The sequence below is a fragment of the Heterodontus francisci genome, chromosome 31 (genome assembly GCF_036365525.1).
Source record: "Heterodontus francisci isolate sHetFra1 chromosome 31, sHetFra1.hap1, whole genome shotgun sequence".
NCBI lineage: Eukaryota > Metazoa > Chordata > Chondrichthyes > Heterodontiformes > Heterodontidae > Heterodontus > Heterodontus francisci.
This window is the reverse complement of record NC_090401.1, coordinates 26,798,945-26,818,703: the sequence shown is the minus strand read 5'-3', so window position 1 is coordinate 26,818,703 and position 19,759 is coordinate 26,798,945. Positions and strand designations below refer to the sequence as shown.

General features: G+C 41.0%; 1 protein-coding gene across 1 annotated transcript in view; it reads right to left on the bottom strand.

Moving 5' to 3' along the window:
- csmd2 (CUB and Sushi multiple domains 2) overlaps positions 1 to 19,538 on the bottom strand; it is a 2,056,060-nt gene extending 2,036,522 nt beyond the window's left edge. Inside the window, exon 1 of the mRNA XM_068011193.1 lies at positions 19,276 to 19,538. Within this exon, the coding sequence (XP_067867294.1) occupies positions 19,276 to 19,426 (151 nt within the window). The 5' untranslated portion in view covers positions 19,427 to 19,538. The remainder of the gene's footprint in view (positions 1 to 19,275) is intronic.
- Between the last annotated feature and the right edge of the window lie 221 nt (positions 19,539 to 19,759).

Sequence of the window (19,759 nt, the reverse complement as noted above, 5' to 3'; positions counted from 1 at the left end):
TTTTGAAAACCACAATTGAATCTGCCTCCATCAAACTTTTAAGTCGTGCATTCCAGACTGTAACCACTCACTGCACTAAATACTTTATCCTCACATTGCCTTTGTTTTTTTTTGCTAATTACTTTAAATCTATCCCCCTCTGGTTCTCCACCAACATTCCCTCTAAGCTGTATTGCTGCAGAGCAACACTAATGCTTTTGCACAGGCTATGCACAATCGGCCCCTTTAACTTGCTGCGCGTGCATGGCCGCGCAAAAAATTTAAAGGGGCCACACACTACAAAAAAATTTAAAGGGTACATGGTTTACACCCTTTCGCCAATGGGAATAGTTTCTCCCTGTTCACATCCCTCAATTTTTAACACCTCGATCAAATCTCCTCTCAACCTTTTCTTCTCTAAAAGGAGAAGAGACCCAGCTTCTCCAATCTATCCACGTAACTGAAATCACTCATCCCTGGAACCATTCCCGTGAATCTTCTGCGCCCTCTCTAATGCCTTAAAATTCTTTCTAAAAAGTGCAATGCTCAGAATTTGACACAATACAAAACACTTGTTCAGCCTCACCTCAAGTAAAGGTTCATCATGACTTCCTTGCTTTTGTACACGATAAAAGTCCAGGATCCCTTTTTAACTGTTTTCTCAACCTGCCCTGCCACTTTCAAAGATTTGTGCACATACACCCCCAAGTCTCTGTTCTTGCACCCCTTCAGATTTGCATTCTAATTTATATTGCCTTTCCTTATTTTCCCGAACAAAATGTATCATTTCACACTCCTCTGCATTGGAATTCATCTGACACATGACCATCTATTCCATCAGCCTGTCTACGTCCTCTTGAAGTTTATCATTATCCTCCTCACAGTTCACAACACTGACAACTTGTGTCATCCGCAAATTTTGAAATTCTGCCCTGTACACTTAACTCTGGGTGATTAATATATATGTCTTAGGCATGACCCCTGGGGAATACCATTGTATACTGTTATGAACAAGACAGATGAGGGGGATAGCTCCCTCTTTTCATCTCTCAACTGAGCGGAGACAGCTTGTTTTAAAAAAAGTGTTTTAGCTACTGAGACCTTTAATGGTCAGGAACAGACAAATGACAGGTTTTCTTTTATGTTTTAAAGAAAGCTAAATGTTTATTGTTCAACACCTGAATATACACAACTACATCCACTTACACACTCATACAGATACACACACGCACATGAAAAGATTGCGATTATGAAAGTAACATCCGTTTAGGTATCATGATTTCAAGAGTTCCCTGTTCACCTGGGGAAAAAGCAAGTGTAAGACTTGAAATGATGTAGGCCTGTAATCCTTTTTTTTTGTCCACCGAAGAAAAGCTCTCTCGGTTTAGGAGGATGGACTCGCTGTTCGCAGTAGCAGATTTCTTATTATACACTACTGAACCTTGATTGGAGAAGCCGGATATGGAGGAGAGTTCAGGGCCAACTTGAGTCTCTGCCTATGTTGCTTAAAGCTGCTGGTCTTAAGAAGGGTCTATTTTCTTCATTGGCATAGATATGTTTCTGTCTCTAGCTGCCCAGAACGTGCGTTATTAAAGCCCCTTATCAGAAACCGAGGGGTGAATTTTACAGACCACTCCCCCAACATCAGGGGTTGTTGCTGGGGGTGGGGTGGGGGAAATGCCTCCAGGAGAGGCCTGCCACGGACCTCGACGCCAAGAAGGCCCAGCCTCATGGCGGCATGCCTGCTGCGCGGCGGCAAAAAATTTAAACATTTTAATTTATTAACAGTAATGATTTAAATACTTACCCACAAGCACTGTCAGTCTTGATGCAATATTCGTGCTGGTGGCTGGCACTTGCGTGATTTTGGATCTCCATCCGGAGATCCGAAACATAACACTGGTGGGGAGGGGGTAGCAAGTAAGTATTTCAGTGTGGGAGGGGCGGCTGTGGGGTCAACCTAAAATGATTGGTGCAGGGGATGGTAAAAGGTTTAAAGATGAAAGTTTCCGAACTTGGGGGAAGGTCAGGTACACAAAAGTAAGTATTTTGGGGGGTGGTGGGAGAAAGAGGGTAAGAAATGGAGGGTTTGGTTATTGGGAGAGGGGGTGAAACAAAACAAAAAGTGCGAGGAAAATTAATTTAATTGTTTTTCATAAAATCCAACTCGCTCATCCTTTAAAAATGCTCAATGAAATAAAGCCATAAAACCCTTTAAAAATGGCATCAGCGCTGGACACCATTGCCGGGGTTTGAACAGTCAACCCCTTCATGTCATGGAGGGGTAGGGGGGCGGAGGGAAAGAGAGGAAAGTGGGGGGGGGGGGGGGGTGGTCTGCCTGGGCCATGTAAATAAGCCACCACGTTTAATATCTAACAAACATAGAAAATAGGAGCAGGAGTAGGCCATTCGGCCCTTCAAGGCTGCTCCGCCATTCATTATGATCATGGTTCATCATTCAACTCAGTAACCTGTTCCTGCTTTCTCCCCATATCCTTTGATCCCTTTACACTCAAGAGCTATATCTAACTCCTTCTTGAAAACATACAATGTTTTGGCCACAACTGCTTTCAGTGGTAGCGAATTCCACAGGCTCACCATTCTCTAGGTGAAGAAATTTCTCCTCAGCTCAGTCCTGAAAGTTTACCCCATACCCTTAGACCATGACCCCTGGTTCTGGACTCCCCCACCATCGGGAACATCCTTCCTGCATCTACCCTGTCAAATCCTGTTAGAATTTTATAGGTTTCTATGAGATCCCCACCTCACTCTTCTGAACTCCAGTGAATATAATCCTAACCGACTCAATCTCTCCTCTTACGTCAGTCCCGCCATCCCAGGAATCAGTCTGGTAAACCTTTGCTGCCCTCCCTCCAGAGCAAGAACATCCTTCCTCAGATAAAGGAGACCAAAACTGCACACAATATTCCAGTTGTGGCCTCACCAAGGCCCTGTATAATTGCAGCAAGATATCCCTGCTCCTGTACTCTAATCCTCTCGCTATGAAGGCCAACATACCATTTGCCTTTTTTACCGCCTGTTGCACCTGCATGCTTACCTTCAGCGACCTGTTTCTGAGAACACCCAGGTCTCGTTGCATATCCCCCTCTCAGTTTACAGCTGTTCAGATAATAATCTGCCTTCCTGTTTTTGCTACAAAAGTGATAACCTCATATTTATCCACATTATAACACACCTGCCAGGCATTTTCTCACTCACTCAACTTGTTCAAATCACCCTGAAGCCTCTCTGCATCCTCCTCATAACTCACCCTCCCACCCAGTTTTGTGTCATCTGCAAATTTCATAAAGAATGGTGGAGCAGGCTCGATGGGCCGAATGGCCTACTCCTGCTCCTATTTTCTATGTTTCAATATATTGTGAATAACTGGGGTCCTAGCACTGATCCCTGCTGTACCCCACTAGTCACTGCCTGCCATTCGGAAAAAGACCCATTTATTCCTACTCTTTGTTTCCTGTCTGTCAACCAATTTTCTATCCATCGCAATACACTACCCCAAATCCCATGCGCTTTAATTTTACACGCTAATCTCTTATGTGGGACTTTGTCAAAAGCCTTCTGAAAGTCCAAATAAACCACATCCACTGGCTCCCCCTCATCAACTCTACTAGTTACATCCTCAAAGAATTCTTGTAGATTTGTCAAGCATGATTTCCCTTTCGTAAATCTATGCTGACTCTGCCCGATTCTACCACTGTTCTCAAAGTCCTCTGCTATAAAATCTTTGATAATGGACTCTAGAATTTTTCCCACTACCGACGTCAGGCTGACTGGTCTACAATTCCCTGTTTTCTCTCTACCTCCTTTTAGCTCCGCAGAATGAAGCCCGCATATGCAGGCCACCATCGTGGAATCTTGCCACCGATCTCTGCAGTGAACTTGTAAAATGCAGCCCCTGCTTTCTGTCATGTGACCACAGCATGTCTTTCCATTTCCTCAAATAGCTTCTGATGGTTAGGCCATTGTCAGACAATGGAGTCCAGGTATCACTCATTCACATACCATCTGGATAAAATAGAGCCTTTCTGGATTTCAGGTTTGGAGTCAGAGAGCCTGCATTATTGTGAACTCAGTTTTTAATTCATTGGAGAAATCCAACCATGACCACAGAAAGGATCATTTGCTTTTAAAGACTTCGCCAAGACCTGGCCAGACATGAAAATTAGCTTGGTGTTCTTGCAATTTCAGGTGTATTGGCAGGAAAGAAAAGGTCACCTGACCTCTTAATTCCATTTTACTTTACAGGAAAGTGTTTGTTTCGGGTTTATACTTCACAAGTTCATATTTATAGTTCATAAGTTTATATTGCGTGAGCGTGACAATACATTCCCTCAACCCAAAAAACAACCAACCATTCATGACTACCCTGTTTCTGGTCAATCAGCCAATTTCATATCCATGCTGCCAATGCCCCTTTTATTCCATGAGCTTCAACTTTGCTAGCAAGCCTATTAAATGCAACACTTAATCAAATTCTCTTTTGGAAGTCCATATGCATCACATCAACCACATTACCCTCATCAAAAAACTCAAATTAGTGAACCATGATTTGTCTAACAAATCCATGCTGGTTTTCCTTAATTAATCTGCACTTGTCTAAGTGACTTATTTTTGTCCCCGATTGTGGTTTCTAAAAGCTTTCCCACCACTCAGGTTAAACAGACTGGTCTGTAGTTGCTTGGTTTATCCTAACACTGTTTTGAACAAGGGTAATATTTGCAATTCTCCAGTCCTCTGGCACCACCCAGAATTCAAGGAGGATTCGAAGATTATGGCCGGCACCTCTGCAATTTCCACTCTTACTTCCCTCGGCATCTTTGGATGCATCCCATCTGGTTCAGGTGACTTATCAGCTTTAAATACAGCCAGCCCTTGGAGTACCAACTCTTCAACTTTTAGCTCATTACCTCCTCAGATGTAAAGTATTCATGTCGTATTTCAGCCATGCCCTCTGTCTCCATGTATCAGTGCCCTTTTTGGCCCTAATCCACCTCTTATTACCCGTTTACGATTTAAGTTCCCATAAAAGAGAACCCAAAACTTTTCTATGGTAGCTGCCAGCCACCTCTCATACTCTTTCTTTACCCCTCATGTTTCCTTTTTTAGAGGAAAAATTATCTTTCTTTATTCAGCCTGGTTTTCACTTCTCTTATCAAGTTGACATCGGTTTCATCTTTCACTCTCTTTTGCCATCCAGAGAGCTTTGGCTGTGCTTGCCCTGCCTTTCCTCCTCATGGGAATATACCTCAACTATACCCAAACCATCTTCTTTTTGAAAGCAGACCATTGCTCGATTAGATTGGCAGATAAAATGGGGATTCCAATTTACTTGGGACAGATCCATTCTCGACCCACTGAAATTGACTCTCCTCCAATTCAGTATTTTTACTCCAGAATGCTTCTTGTGTTTTGAGAGTACAAGTTTTAGATTAGCTATGATCTGTGTTCCCTAAAAAGTTCTCCTGATATTTGATCCACCTCATTCTCCAGAACCAGATCCAGCAATGTCTCCTTCCTTGTTTGCCCAGAAACATACTGAAAATTTCCCTGAACACACTCTAGCAACTGTTCCACTTCTCTGCCCTTTACATGATTACTACCAGTCTATATTAGGATAATTGAAGTCCCCCATACTCACTAATCTATAGTTCTTGCTGTAGATCCATCGTTCATTTATTTTGTCAAATTATCACACCCTTTTGCTTTGCGTTGTCATTTGATCTCTCCAGTCTATCACCGATATTTCCTTTTGTTCTTTCCTCCTTCCGCCACACCTGCCCCTCCACCTCCACTACCTTGCCTGCTTCTGTACTTGCTTAAAACCCATTACATCTCTTGACCTTTCATCTGATCTGGAAAAAGTTATCAACCTGAAATGTTGGAGGGAAATTTTATGCTCTCTCCCACAGGGGTTTAGAGGTGGGGAGAGCTTAAAAAAAATTAAGATTGGATGGGATGCAGCGGCCCTGGACAGGGTTGCGGGGGAGGGGGGGGGGGGGAAATGGCAGGAAAAGAGTGAAAGGGGAAAAAAGTGTTACTGCCACCATCTTGCCTTCGCCAAAATTTAATCTGGGCAGAAAGGCCTGTGGACGGCCTTCCTGCCCTGCCAATTGAAGCCCTTAACTAGGCAATTAACCCCCACAATTATCCATGCAGCCCTGTCACCACATGGGGAGCACAACACAGAAAACTGTGTGGATTGCTTCCCAGCTCTGGGGTGTTGGGTGGGGGTAGCCTCATTTAAAGGCACTTAATGCCTGAACAGGACAGACGGCATCAGGAGAGAGGGCCCGCTGAGAGCTACCCCCACCATTGCTGCCGGCAGCCCACCCTGACCTACCTGAGGCCTAGTTCCAGCAACACTCCTTGGCCTCCGGTAGGTACACCTCCTGCAGGAGCCACTGCTTCCAAGGTGGCAATGCAGCTGCTGGCCTCTAATTAGCCAACAACTCTCCAAGGGCAGGACTTCTGGCGATGGGGTCCTTGATCCTGTGGAAGGCCCACTGCTGTCCACTTAAATGCCTGACTGGCCCTAGATTCGGCGGGCCTTCCAGAGAAGAGGCGATGCAGGGTTCTCAGCATTGTTTTTTCTGGATGTTGAGACCCTCGCCGACAGGATAAAATTCCCCCCAATTAAATCTGTTACTCTCTCCACAGATGCTGTCAGACCTACTGAGTATTTCATGTATTTTCTGTTTTTTATTTCAACAGATTCTTGACTCTCCCATTTTGGAAGCTACTCGTTCACGTCTCCTTCAGGCTTTTCTTCTCCCACTTGCTTACTAACATCTACCATTCCATCTGTAGAGCTATGGGAGAGAACCTGCAATCTGCCACACTGTGCTCCAATATCAGTTTCTATCATTGCTAAGGATCAACTGCACGAGAAACATACCGATTCTGCAGCTCAGCAAAAAGCAAATGAGACACATAATATAAATTCTCCAAGATTCACAAACACAAAATCTAAAAGAGTCCAAAAAGTTCTCAATAAAATAGTAGTGGTGATGAGAAATCCAACTGGAAGGCTGGTCCCCTCATGCATTTCCTAGAAGCCAGCATGGAACTGGATCTCTAGGCATCATCTTAGTGGTCAATCAGGCAGCGCATACAACAACAAAAAAAAATCAGCCAGTTGTGTTATATGGAGCAAAACATGGAATTTCATTGAAATGTGGCAGTCAAGAGTCATAAAGGGGATAGATTCTTGACCACAGCTATTGCCTTAACTGCCCCCGCACCATGACCTTTTAAATGCTATTTTTCCTTTTAGTTCCATTTTACTTAATTCTTCTAAGGGAGCCATAGTATTGACATAAACAGACCAAAAACATTATGCACTAAAGCTTACTCCAGTCAGCTGATTTTATAGCCTTCAATATTATGTTACGAGTGCTACCATTGTTTTCTTAAATTGTGAGAATGTGTTTTAAAACTAAAAAGAATTCCACAGATTCTGGAATTTTGGATTTTTTTTTAAAAAAAGGACGTCACCAGATGGTTTGGACCGAGATTGAACTGTAAAGAGTTACTGGAAGGCACCTGTTTTCAAATAACCCAGCAGGGTTTACTCTTGACTTGGAGATTTTGACAAAGGAGCGGCAGGCCAAAATTTATGGACGTCAGGAAGCTTGACTTCTGGAATGTTTTCAGTTTCAATTAGAACTGTTTTAAAAAAAAAACATTTGGTGTTTTGCCCACAACAGAAGAGAATACCAGCTTATCGGTGTCTCGAAACCCTGTATTTCCAGTGTGTCAGATTCCCATTTCCTCTTACATTTGAAGAAACCCAGCAAAAAATGTGTAGGAACTGAAACCTTGTTGCTGCATTCCTGCTGTAAGACCTATTTGGAGCCTACCCAAACTGATCTCTTGGAAAGCCTACCCAAACTGATCTTCAACATTGCCTGGAAGATCCCATTGACAGTTATCTATATGCATTTGGGATGCCTAACCAAAACAAAAGGACAGTTTTCCATACCTTTTATTCAGCCTAAGTTTTTTTTTTATTCCTTCTATTTCTTTGTAACAGCTGTAAACAAAAATCCCTTTTATTTTTTTCCTGGTTAACCGGTGTGTATGTGTGTGTGGGGCTAGGATAGATAAGGAGCTTTAATTAATATTTCAATTTGTGTTTATGTTTTACTTCAATACTCAAACAGCCAATGCTAGTAAACAGACAGCTGATGTGCTGACCATCAGCAGCCCTTCTGTTTAGACAGTTTTTAAAAAAAAAAAAGAGTTCTCCATTAAGATATTGGCTGGAATTTTATAACCCCAACAAGTCGGCTGGTGGTGGGGGTGGCGGCTGAAAGATTGAGTGGAAGGTGGCCATCCCCGATGCCTTCCCACCTCTGCTGCAATTTTATGTAGAGAGGCAGTGGCAAGAAATGTCCCACCCACCCCATGCTAATCAAGGAGCTTAAGTGGCCAATTAACTGGCACCCAAGGGCCTCCTCCCACCACTGCTGGTATTTTACCCACGGCAGCCGGACAGCAAAGGCCCCAATAACCCCGCCTGGTAAAACCAGGCAGCCTTCTTGTGGGATGGGCGGGCCCCTCCTGATTTGGGTACCCTGTGCCCCACACGGAGGGCCATCCCTGAAGCCACAACTGCCCAACACTCCTCCGCCCCCCCGAAAACCAATACCCTTTTCCCTCATTGGGCCCCGGCTGCATTTTTGGGGCCTCGCCGGGGACACTTACCCGAGTTCCAGGGCTGTCCGTCTTCTTGCTTCTAATGGCTGGTGTAGTCCCAGCACTGGCCACTGCTCCTGGTGGCGCTGCTGGCTTGCTGATTGGCTGGCAGCTCCATTAGGCGAGACATCCTGCCTCAAGGAGACAGGAAGTCCCACCCAAAACCAACTAAGGACCTGGGGAGTGAAAAGTCCCGGCGTGACTCCCCAGGCACAGTCAGCGGGGCCTCCCACCCAACATAAAATTCTGGCCATTGGCTCAGGTTTTCCCACTTGTGTGCTTGCCAACCCAATATTTCTCCCCTTTTCCTCCACCCACTACATTCACATTAATGGTCAGGAAAATCATAGGCTGGGGAGTGCGAGTGAAAACTCCTGATCACTGTTTTCAATTAAATGTAAGTGGTGATGTTCATTGTATTTACTAGTAGGGCAGTGGTAGACATTAACTGGATTCACTTGTGCCCCTATAAATAGGAACAGATCAAAACTGTGGTTTTTGGTTTAGGAGGTACATGCCTGCAATGTGTATCTCTAAAGTTTCTAAAGACTGGCTCCAGTTTCATCCTTCACCACCTGGCTTTCTGGAATACAACAGTTGATTCAATCTTCTAGCAAACTTTCATGTTCAAAAAATTAATTTTCCAAACAGAATTATCAGCAGTCAGCTTTGCTAAGGTTTAGTAGGCCTGGGTGAAGATCAAAAAGTATGAGAGAGAAGGGCAGGGTGTGGGGGAGAAAAATCATGAACTGCATCGATTAGGAACATCTTGATGGATTATGATGCTGAGGAATGTGAAATGCTATTTCTTATTTACTTTTCAACCTAGAATATTTTCTTCCCTAGAATACAAAAAAAGAGGAAAAATAAAAAGGTGATAAAGAAGATACTATCAGCACAGCATAAAGCAGAGATAGCAAAGACAAAAGTACCGAACCCAAAAATACCATTTGCCCTTGTGTAAGAAGGTAACATTTAGGAGAAGCAGCTCATAACCTGTAGAGGAATGCAATGACCTTACATACACACCAATTTGAAAAGCTTAAAATCTGACTAACAGCTATACTAAAAACAACAGACAAAAGGCCACAGAGAGCTCAATTCCAAAACATCTTTGATCACAGGCTTTATGACACAAGACAACAAAGACAAATGATAATGGACGTCTTACACCAATTAAACTGCAAGTGTGTCCAGCACACACTTTGATTGCAAGGGGCAGTGGCGGGAAAACAAAATAGCGCAATGTCATTTGCAGCAGTATTTAATTTAAAAATTACTCAAAAGGGGATGCAAGTGCCAATAGCATGAAATTTGTTTTCTAACCGTAGGCAGGTTTCTTTCGACCCCAGAAAATATGGATACCTGACACTTCATTTGGTGCATTTTGGAACCTAAACTAATTCTGTCTTTCAATTCAAAAATAACTTGGGGAAAGCTCAGATATTTTAAAATATGAAAATAAAAAAAAAAGTGATTGGAGAAACTTCAGTACAACTTTACAAAGTTCAGTTGCTTTCAGCGAGAACGTTACCCTCGATATGCTTCGTAAACTTACTCTGCGTATGCATACAATAATCTTAACCAGCAGTACATTCTACTTTTACAAGACATAACTACTGCATCTGTCCCTGCTTCAGATATCAAAATAACCCAGAAGTAATGATTAATTTAGATTGAGAGTTAACTATTGTGATTTTTTTTTAAAAGAAGATAAATGAGATATCAAAACAAAAAATGTATTTCTGAAGGTCAAATCCAAAAAAAATTGCTTTTCCTCTTTCAGAATCTGGGAATTTCAAACATTTTTGTTTTTAAAACCTTAAAAGTGAGGCGAGAATTTACTTTTGGCCACACTGGATGAACACTTGATGCATTCATATGACTTTCTTTGTATCTGCTATTTTAACCTATTCCCCAAGTGCCAGCAACACACAAAAGCAAGTGAGTTAACGTACTCACACACGGGAGCATCCTCCGCATCTCACAAAAAGCAGCTGCAACCAGTTTTAAAAAAAAAACTTTCACACAAGACAACAGTTGGGCATACATCAAAAAAGCTTCTTCATTAAATAGCCAGTATTTAAAAGCTGAATTTACTTTTTTTTTTACATATGTCGTCGTTGGGACAAATACTAAATAAACATTAACAGCGTTAAATGAAGTAAGGAAGTCGGAGGCACGCGAGAACATAAATATCAGCATAGACCATTTGGTTAAATGCCTGTTTCTGTGCTATAAATTCTACGTAACATGCATTTAACTGTGACTATGGCTCACAAACTGATCAGCTCATGTGAAAACACTCATGTCTCAAGTGCACGTGTAACTAACAGTGGGCAAAAATAAGATTTCGACTTCAGTTTCACTCTAAACTGATCCGATTAACAGGTACTGATAGTTTTCAATTCCAGTGAACAAAGCAGGTTATTGCTGAACATTAAGCCGACACGTGCGTTGAAATACTGAATGTTGACATGCATGACCTCAGCTGAAAGCAAGCAAATAAGTTGTTAGGAAGGAAACAGAAACACAAGGAGACAATATATAAATAAAAAGTTGTTGGTCCTAATTACTAGCTCTTCAACACAATGTCTACTTCATAGCATCTTCCCCATTCCCCTCGTTTTCCAATTAGTTTTGTCACTACTGGCCTATGGCAAGATTCCTCCTTCAACTTGAAGCTGGGACATGACAGTCCACTGCTTTCCCAATGGCTGCCATCAATGGCATTTGTCTAGTGCTCCATCTGGTGGCCATGTTAGGAACTGGTAAAACATTGCCTCTGAAGAGCTGTAATGGCAGTCAACCAGAGAAGGCTCACTATTTTATCATTTATAAATGCAGATAAGGCCATACAACTGGTGAATCCCATAATTACATTCCAACCACAGGAGAGTCTAACCATTCAAGAAATAAAAAAGTTACACAAATTCCTTTCACATTCATATCTTTATTCTATGTAAAAAAAAATTATACAGCATAGAAACTGGCCATTCGGCCCAATCAGTCCATGCTGGCATGTATCCTCCATTCAAACCTCCTCCCATCCTTCCTCATCTAACTCTCAGCATAAGCCTCTGTTCCCTCCTTAATCATGTGCTTATCTAGCTTCCCTTTAAATGCATCTGTACTCTCAGCTATGCTATGTGATAGAAAGTTCCACATTCTCCCCACTCAGTGTAAAGAACTTGCTTTTGAAAACCCAATTTGATATTGTGATGATTACCTTAAATTGATAGCCTTTAGTTTCGCTCTTCCCACAGGGGAAACATTCTTTACGTAACTATTCTTCCATAATTTTAAAGACCTTTATTAGGTCACCCTTCTGTTTTGAAAAGAGACCTAATCTGTTCATCCTTTACTGATAAGTATGATGCCAGAACTGCAACAGTATACCTATAAATCGTTTTTTGCACTTTCTGGAATATGGCAAGCATAACAGTGTAGAATATCATCTAACCAAAGATACAAGTTTAGTACAGGTTCTCTACTTTTCAATTCTATCACTCCAGAAATAAGCCCTCGTGCTTGGTTTGCTTTTGTTATGTCATTATTAAAAGTCAGAACTTTCAATGATTCCTCTATTTGTATTCCCAGATCCCTTCCCCTTTAAGATTATTTTCAAAGTAATAGGAGACCTTTTCTTACCAAAATATAATAGTTCACACTTAATCTATGTTTTATCTCAAGTGTAGCTATTTTTGAAGTCAAAGATGGAACACAAATGTCACTCCAGATGCAGCCTAGAAACTTTAAAACTTTATTTTGAACCAACATTAAAACTGATGCGCAACTAGTGAAATATATCACATATTGGAAATTAAAATTCACAATCTTGCTCCTTTCCAGAGACACTAACAAATACAAATTCCATTTAGTTATAATATAAATATGAAAATATACAGCTCGTATTTAGAAACTACTGAAAATTAAAGTCATCCAGGAGTCAAAGCTCAGGCATTCCACACCTACATAAAATTGAACATTATTGCACCAAACCCCAATATTCCTTTCTAAAAGATAATTGCCTTCTCATATAGCTCATTTATTCCATTTTAAACAGCAGTAATTGGTTGTCGCCCAACATCTTACATCTGTAAGAATGGTGCCATGCACTGCTGGAGAGTTGGCAAACTATATTAAACTTCAGTATACAAGCACAACTCAGTGTCCAATTGGATCATCAACTGGGAAAATCAGCAATGTGGTAGAAAACCCATGTTCTCTCCTTCTGCTGCCAGATGTGATGCCAAAGTAGATAAACTCTGCAGCTCTGCTGAAGAACACACCCGTGATCTGTCAAATGGCTGTCATGACTGCTCCCTGGCCGATGATGCACAGATCCTGTGTGGCACTCTGAAAGGATCGGATGCCAAAAATTCAGAGAGTGGTCACTTCCGTGGAAATAGAGAGAGCGCTGTTCTGGCAGCGAAGCAAGGCTGAAAATCTTCAAAAGGAAGGCCATAGAGATGTACAGAGGCAACCTTCGAACACTGACTTGGCCTCAGAGATTCTTGAAGGACCTGCACTGCCTATAAAAATGATTTTGAGGGCAATATCTGCAAGGTTAGCATTTCCTGCTGTGCTTCCTTTTTCTTCTCATTTCCAGTGCTGCTGTTTCTCCTCCTCCATAAAGGGAGGTATAGAGTTGCCCATCCCTGCTCTAAAATCATTGGTACTTGGGGATAGAGAGGGTCAAACCATGTAGGGGTGGGGTAAGGCTGTAGTACTAGGAGGGTGTTAAAATGCAAACAAACTGTGGGGGAAAAAAAAAGAAATGACAGTTGCAAACCCAGATATCGGCAAAGAACATGGAGACTTTAAGCCCTCGCACTCCTCACTGTCACTTGTATTGGCTGACAGGGGAAGTAGGTGTATTTTTTTTTTTAAAAACCCTTTTGCATTTGTGGTATAAAAGTAGGAACGTTCCTGGCACTGTTATGCAAATGGTAGGTGGATTCTCAAAGCTGTAAAAAAGATAAAGGAAACTTACATTTATTGCCTGCGTGGTTTAACAGGCTAATCATGATTATCCTCAAGCTTTTTTGATGCAGTAACAGCAGCAACCAGAAACTGAGGAATTTACACTTTTTTTTGGTTTTGCAGCTAAGTAAACTTGTTTAAATCAGGTAACTGTATCACAGAAGGAGTTTGCATCATTCCTTTCTTCTCACATTGAAGACAATGACAGCAGAGGTATAAATCCAAAAGGTTTACTGAGTTTGGGGCAAGTAGTACTGTTCCTACCTTTGACACTTCCTATTGTCATTCAATGCAAGAATTATAGAGAGATGAGATTAAAGAGAAAAATGAGATTCTAGCAGGAGAAGCAGATGATAAAAAACGACAACCAACAATCATAAAAGGTCAACAGAAAGAATCTACAAACATTAAAGTCTATTTACCTAGATCGAGAATATTCAAATTTAGTGGGAAAACAAAATATTGATACCGAATACTATTGACTATTACTCTCCAAAGTCTAACTGGATTCATGTAAAGCAATATGTTTTACACTCAAGTGTTATATTGACTTCACTTTCCTCCCTATAGAAAGGCTGTATCAAATTCTATGTTTAATCTCCATGAGTAGACTCTATACAGATGATGCCAAAACAAACTCAATACATTAGTTTCAAATAGTATGAAATGAGAGACTAAGCTAATTCTAGTCACAGTCCCCAGCTTTTCCCTTGATCTCACCATCCAAAACCAAATGTGTCATTTAATTCTGTTCCTGAAAAAGTCACTTTTTATGCCTGTATGGAACACAAGGCAGTTTTACTTCTGGAAGGTCCTCATGAGGAATACTTCCCAGGCAACATTACCAGAAAAACTTCTTGACAGATTCATCTTCAATACCTTATGCACAGAACTTGAGACATCTCGGGCAGGGCCTTTTATAGGCCCAGCACTATAATTCAACCAATCTTCATAATCTGTGCCCCAAAGCTAACTGTTACAGATGAATTTCTCTCAAAAGAGGCCCATGTCCCCAGCTGTCTAACATGTGTCAAACATTTGTCTGTAGTCCAGAACACAGACATCTTAACTGAAACCCAGGAGATGTAAATTCTGGTTGAAATAGGCTGGCAATATTAAAGTTGATCATATTATACTGGAACAACGACTCATTTTATCTGTAACTGAAGCCTTCAAGATAAGAATGTAGATTCTCACATTTTGTGGAAATACAAACCAATACATTATTGCTTGAAGTACTTTAAAGACAAATTGACTAACGGAAAGAAAAACGTTTCAGAGAAATCAAACAGCTACCCAAATTTGACTTGTCTCCCCTCTTTTAAACTGGATAAAGCTTTAAAGCTACTTAGATAATATAAATCAAAAACATTTTCAAAGCATCCTTTCTAACCAACTAGCTATTTTGTCACTGGTAAAAGCTCCAATATATTTTTGCTGATGTTACATAACTGCACACTATTTAACTTCTGGCTGCCTCCTTGCACGATTCAGATCTATTTTTAGTTAAGCATCATCTCATAAAAGTGAATAATTTACTCATATCTGGTATTGTCTCATGAACTCATGTATGTACAATAAATTAAACTTGCTCATTTGTACTGCAACAGAGGAGCCAATTAAAAAGGTCAAAGCAAAAAATGTCTTGGCAGAAGCCAATATTCATTTATGCAGCGAAAACCAACTATAGAAATGATGCCTATCTCACACATTCTAGATTTTTGTATAGAATAGCATATGACATGTGGGTTTAAACGAAATTGTTTGACCTCTGAAAATGCACATGGCTATAATGTATAACATATGACATGAGCCCCAAGTTCAATGTGTAGGTCATTACAATGTTTCTGTATTTCAAATGGCATTAATATTGATGACATTATAACTGTTCACACGAGAATCATTGCAGTAGCTATACAAGTTTTCCCAAAAAATTACAACACATTCTACGATAGCATAGCTATACAATTGATCTAAGTAACCGGACTATAGTGTGCATTGATTTAGCAAATTTCAGATGGGATAGCAGTAGAAAGCTACAGCTGGCCTCAGCACCCTGAGATTTTAAAAAGAGAGAACAGAAAAATAATATGACCAGGACTACTGCTCCAGATCAATTTTCAAGAACTGGAAGTGCATGTGTGTGGATGTTGAGCTATTCAAACACAGTTGAGTTTAACACCAAGGTTTGTAAGTGAATATTAGCCAAATAGGCAAAGTGCTGGAGAGAACTCAGTGTATTCCAGCATGAAAGCAATGATTTCAAGAAAGGGGAAAAGAGAAAAATCAGGCTGAAAAATTGGCAAGGGGTAGAAAGTGATCCAATGTTTATGCAATCCTCAATTTTCTGTCCACAGAATTCCAACAAATGTAATTTTATAAAAACTTAGGTCATCACGTATTACTTTATTGGGTCATCCACTATGACTTCCTCCTTGGCCATTAATGCTCTCACCATTTTCTCTCCTCCTGAAGGTACTGTATCTTTCACTGCAGCATAGTTGCCTAGTACCTGGTGCCCTCTGTTACCTCACCCAAGCAACCATCATTAATGGTAGAATCTCAACAGGAGTTTGTGCAGACTGGCTTTCTGCCTATCCATAACAAAACTAGATCTTGTTTTCACCCAGCAATTCCAAGTAGAGGGGTCACGTTCAGGAACCTCAAACCAAACTCTGTGGCCAACCGAGATCAGCTAATATGGCATCAACCAAGATAAAAGTAAAAAACTTAAATTTCTTCATTTGGCTCCAAAGAATGAAGATATAACTTCTAAGAATCAGGGCGGAGTTCAATCTTGAACGAAGATATTAACAGAGTAAGTAACCTGAATTGAGAAGCTACGATCCAAAAGAGAAAATTTACTTTTCATATTAATTTTACAAAATACATGTAGGAATGATATTTACATACTACGTATCAACACACTGGGTGGTGTTTAAGGAAGATATCACAAGACGAGGTAAAGGATCACCATTCCTGGTCTGTGACATTTCCTGCATCTGTTTTTTTTTTAACTGCAGCATTCTACCCTCCTCACTTACTTAACACTAGCTCCCAATGCTTATTTTCGGTCTTTCAAAAAAAAGAGATAAATGTTTTGCTTGTACTTCCCATATAAGATAAGTAGAATGTTAGTCTATTGTAGCTAATTGATCAAACGTTTTTATTTTATTAAGATTATCCCCATCAATTCCACTGCAACATTGAGTAAATGAGGAGAAATTAGGCTTGCAGTCTCACAACATAACTCCATTTGTGACTAACACAAAGGGATATTTTCTTCTACTTGTTAGCTTTATTGAAAACGTTCACATGACGGGGGTGGGGTGGAGAAGAGATACCCCTTTACAAATCAAAATGACTTCTCCACTAAAGTTAGCAATGGAAAGACTCCCAAAAGTTCTTTCCGACTATAATGTCAGATCACGTATAAATACAGCACGTTCAAATAGATGTAAAAAGTGAAGATATTTAGTTGAGCCGGTTACTCGAGTGTCATTATGGGCTAAGAGGCTCAGGATTGATGCTCAGCTGGGACATAAATTGCCTGTTGAATCCTCAAGACTAAATTCTGAACTTGACATCGCTACAGGATATCTTAAGTGATACATACTTTATCGTGAAATTGGACAGTTCATTCATATGGCGACAGCTACTATCGGTGTGCTGTGTGGCTGATGTTAATCCTTAATTATGTAATGATGGCGCAATCACTGCAAGTCTACTGGGCAATAACTTGCAGTTGGTTACTGTCTAAATATAATAGCCATTGATTTAGGAGAAAATACACTGTACATCCGAAGTGTTGCATTCAGCACAGGTTATCGTGTCTCCCTCCGAGGAACTCTTCTTTCTACCGTTTCCGGTTATTATTTTAGCCACGGCGACACTTGCGAGGTCGATCTCTTCACTTGAACGCACCAATAGAGCGCTCACAATGCACCAGACTGTTAAAAACCAGACTGAACCGTTACAAATCCCACCCCACTTTCTCCGCGCATTTTCAATGATCCGCCAAAGTCATTCGCATCTTCAGAAAACAAGCAAATACACAACTTAATAAAACAGCATCGCCCGAAAACGAGGCGTACCCAAGGGACCACGGGATTTCGGATGATGATGTCGTTCTCCACCTTGAAGTTGCAGTAAATACACGAAGTGTTACAGGTCTCCAGCAAGCTCTGCTTTTCGCCTTCAGGGGGAAGTCATTTATCATCTTCCCACGGAATCCTTTCCTTCAGCACGTCGGACAGACAGCTCCGCAGGTACGGGAAGACTACGCTTCAAATAGTCAAGCAAATACCAGAAAGCCGGATTGGAAAAGGCATTAAAACCAGACGAGAGTGCGCAATTAGCTATTAAAATCCACTGAAAGATCTTTAATCACCTTAAATTAAAACGGCTTATTTCCTGACTGGCTAAAATTGAACTTGTTTGAATAAGTGAAGGAGACTGCAATAATCTTAATCAGAGCTAAATGTTAAAACATATGGACAAAGGAAACAATAAGTAAGTTAGATAGCATCCAACATTGTTTCAAATAATTCCTGTAGTATTGTAGAGAGCTGTTCATAGTACTTGTAAAGGACGAGTTAAACATTCCCCGCAATGCAACGTAATTGCATATCAAACACCCTCTTTTCACTTGTGACCGGCTGTGCAGATGAATCCGGGCAATACTTCGTTGTCTGTGCCCGACCCAAAGGGTTAATTTACGGGATTCTATACTGTTGTATTAAAATATATAACTTTCAGCCAATTTCTCGGTATTAGTTGTCCCGTGCTATTAGAAAGGTGGGAGGTAACCGTGCTACACATCTAGGAGAATGTTAAAATAGCCACCCTATCAAATGAATAGAAAACTAAATGGAGATGGTTCTAAGTAGGGCAAAGAGGGACGGATGTAAGAGGTTTAAAAATGTGCGACGTTACTCATTATCTTGTTTGACAGTGAATTTAACAATCGAGAGGAAGGAACTATCATGGGATTGTCCAAGGCGTCCAGAGAAGGAAAATAAAAAGTTCCATTAAAGCAGATATGAAAGAAAGCAATAACGGAAATCATATCAGCGAACATTGCTGGGCGGCATATACCAGCTACCCGTCTGTACCCTTCAGTTCCAAGGGTTTCATTCATCAAATGGTTCCACTCCTTGTCCCCATTCAAGTCAAACCTATTCTTCACCTTCTAAATGTGAAGCAACTAAAGTTCAACCATCCACCGGTAACATGTTTATCATATAGCTTGGGTTCGTCACTTGCAAAATTTCACCTGTAAGTAATTGAGTATCTGGTAAAACCGGCAATGTATTTAAGAAGTGGAATTGCAGTGTCGAAATTCCCCGTCTTGAAAAATCAGGCGTTTTCTTTTGTACACGGGAATTTCCACTTTATTAATCTTATTTACAGACTGCAGTCCGGAATAGTTTTCTGAACAGAGGGGAAAAAAATATGCAGCGTTGCTACAGCAACCGCCAGCCCGAAATACTTCCCATATTAAAGAAAATAAAAGCCTCTATTAATAGATTATTTTTCGCTATTAAAAAACATACAAGGACGAATGTGTGTAAATAGCGGCTCCTAACTTACCGCCGGCTGCAGCAATCCAACCCAAACAGCAAAGCAGGATCCAGCTCAGATTGACTTCCACCTTCATCATAACTGTAATCCCGAATGCACCAAGACTGTCAGAGCTCCAACCCGTACGTGTTCTTTTAAATCTAACAGAAGCAGCATGCATCTTGGCTTCTGATATGACACAATTGATCTTCAGACGGGAGCTTGTGGTGATGGTGTTTTTTTCCCCCAGTCTTATTCCTCCCCTTCTTTCGCTCAGCTCCTTGGTGCTGAAACGTTAAGAGCTGAGAGAAAAAAAAACCGGCGTACGATGAGCTCCCTCCGGCTCTTACTGCTTCACGCATGGAATAAACCATCTCAGGGAGGGTTGCTGCGCCTTCAGCAGGCGTTTTCCGAAAAAGATTCTGTCTTATGTCACATTTTGCATACCTATTTTAGTTCAATCCTCTTAAGTGAATTACATAGTTATCACACGTGCTCACTTGACAAGAGTTTT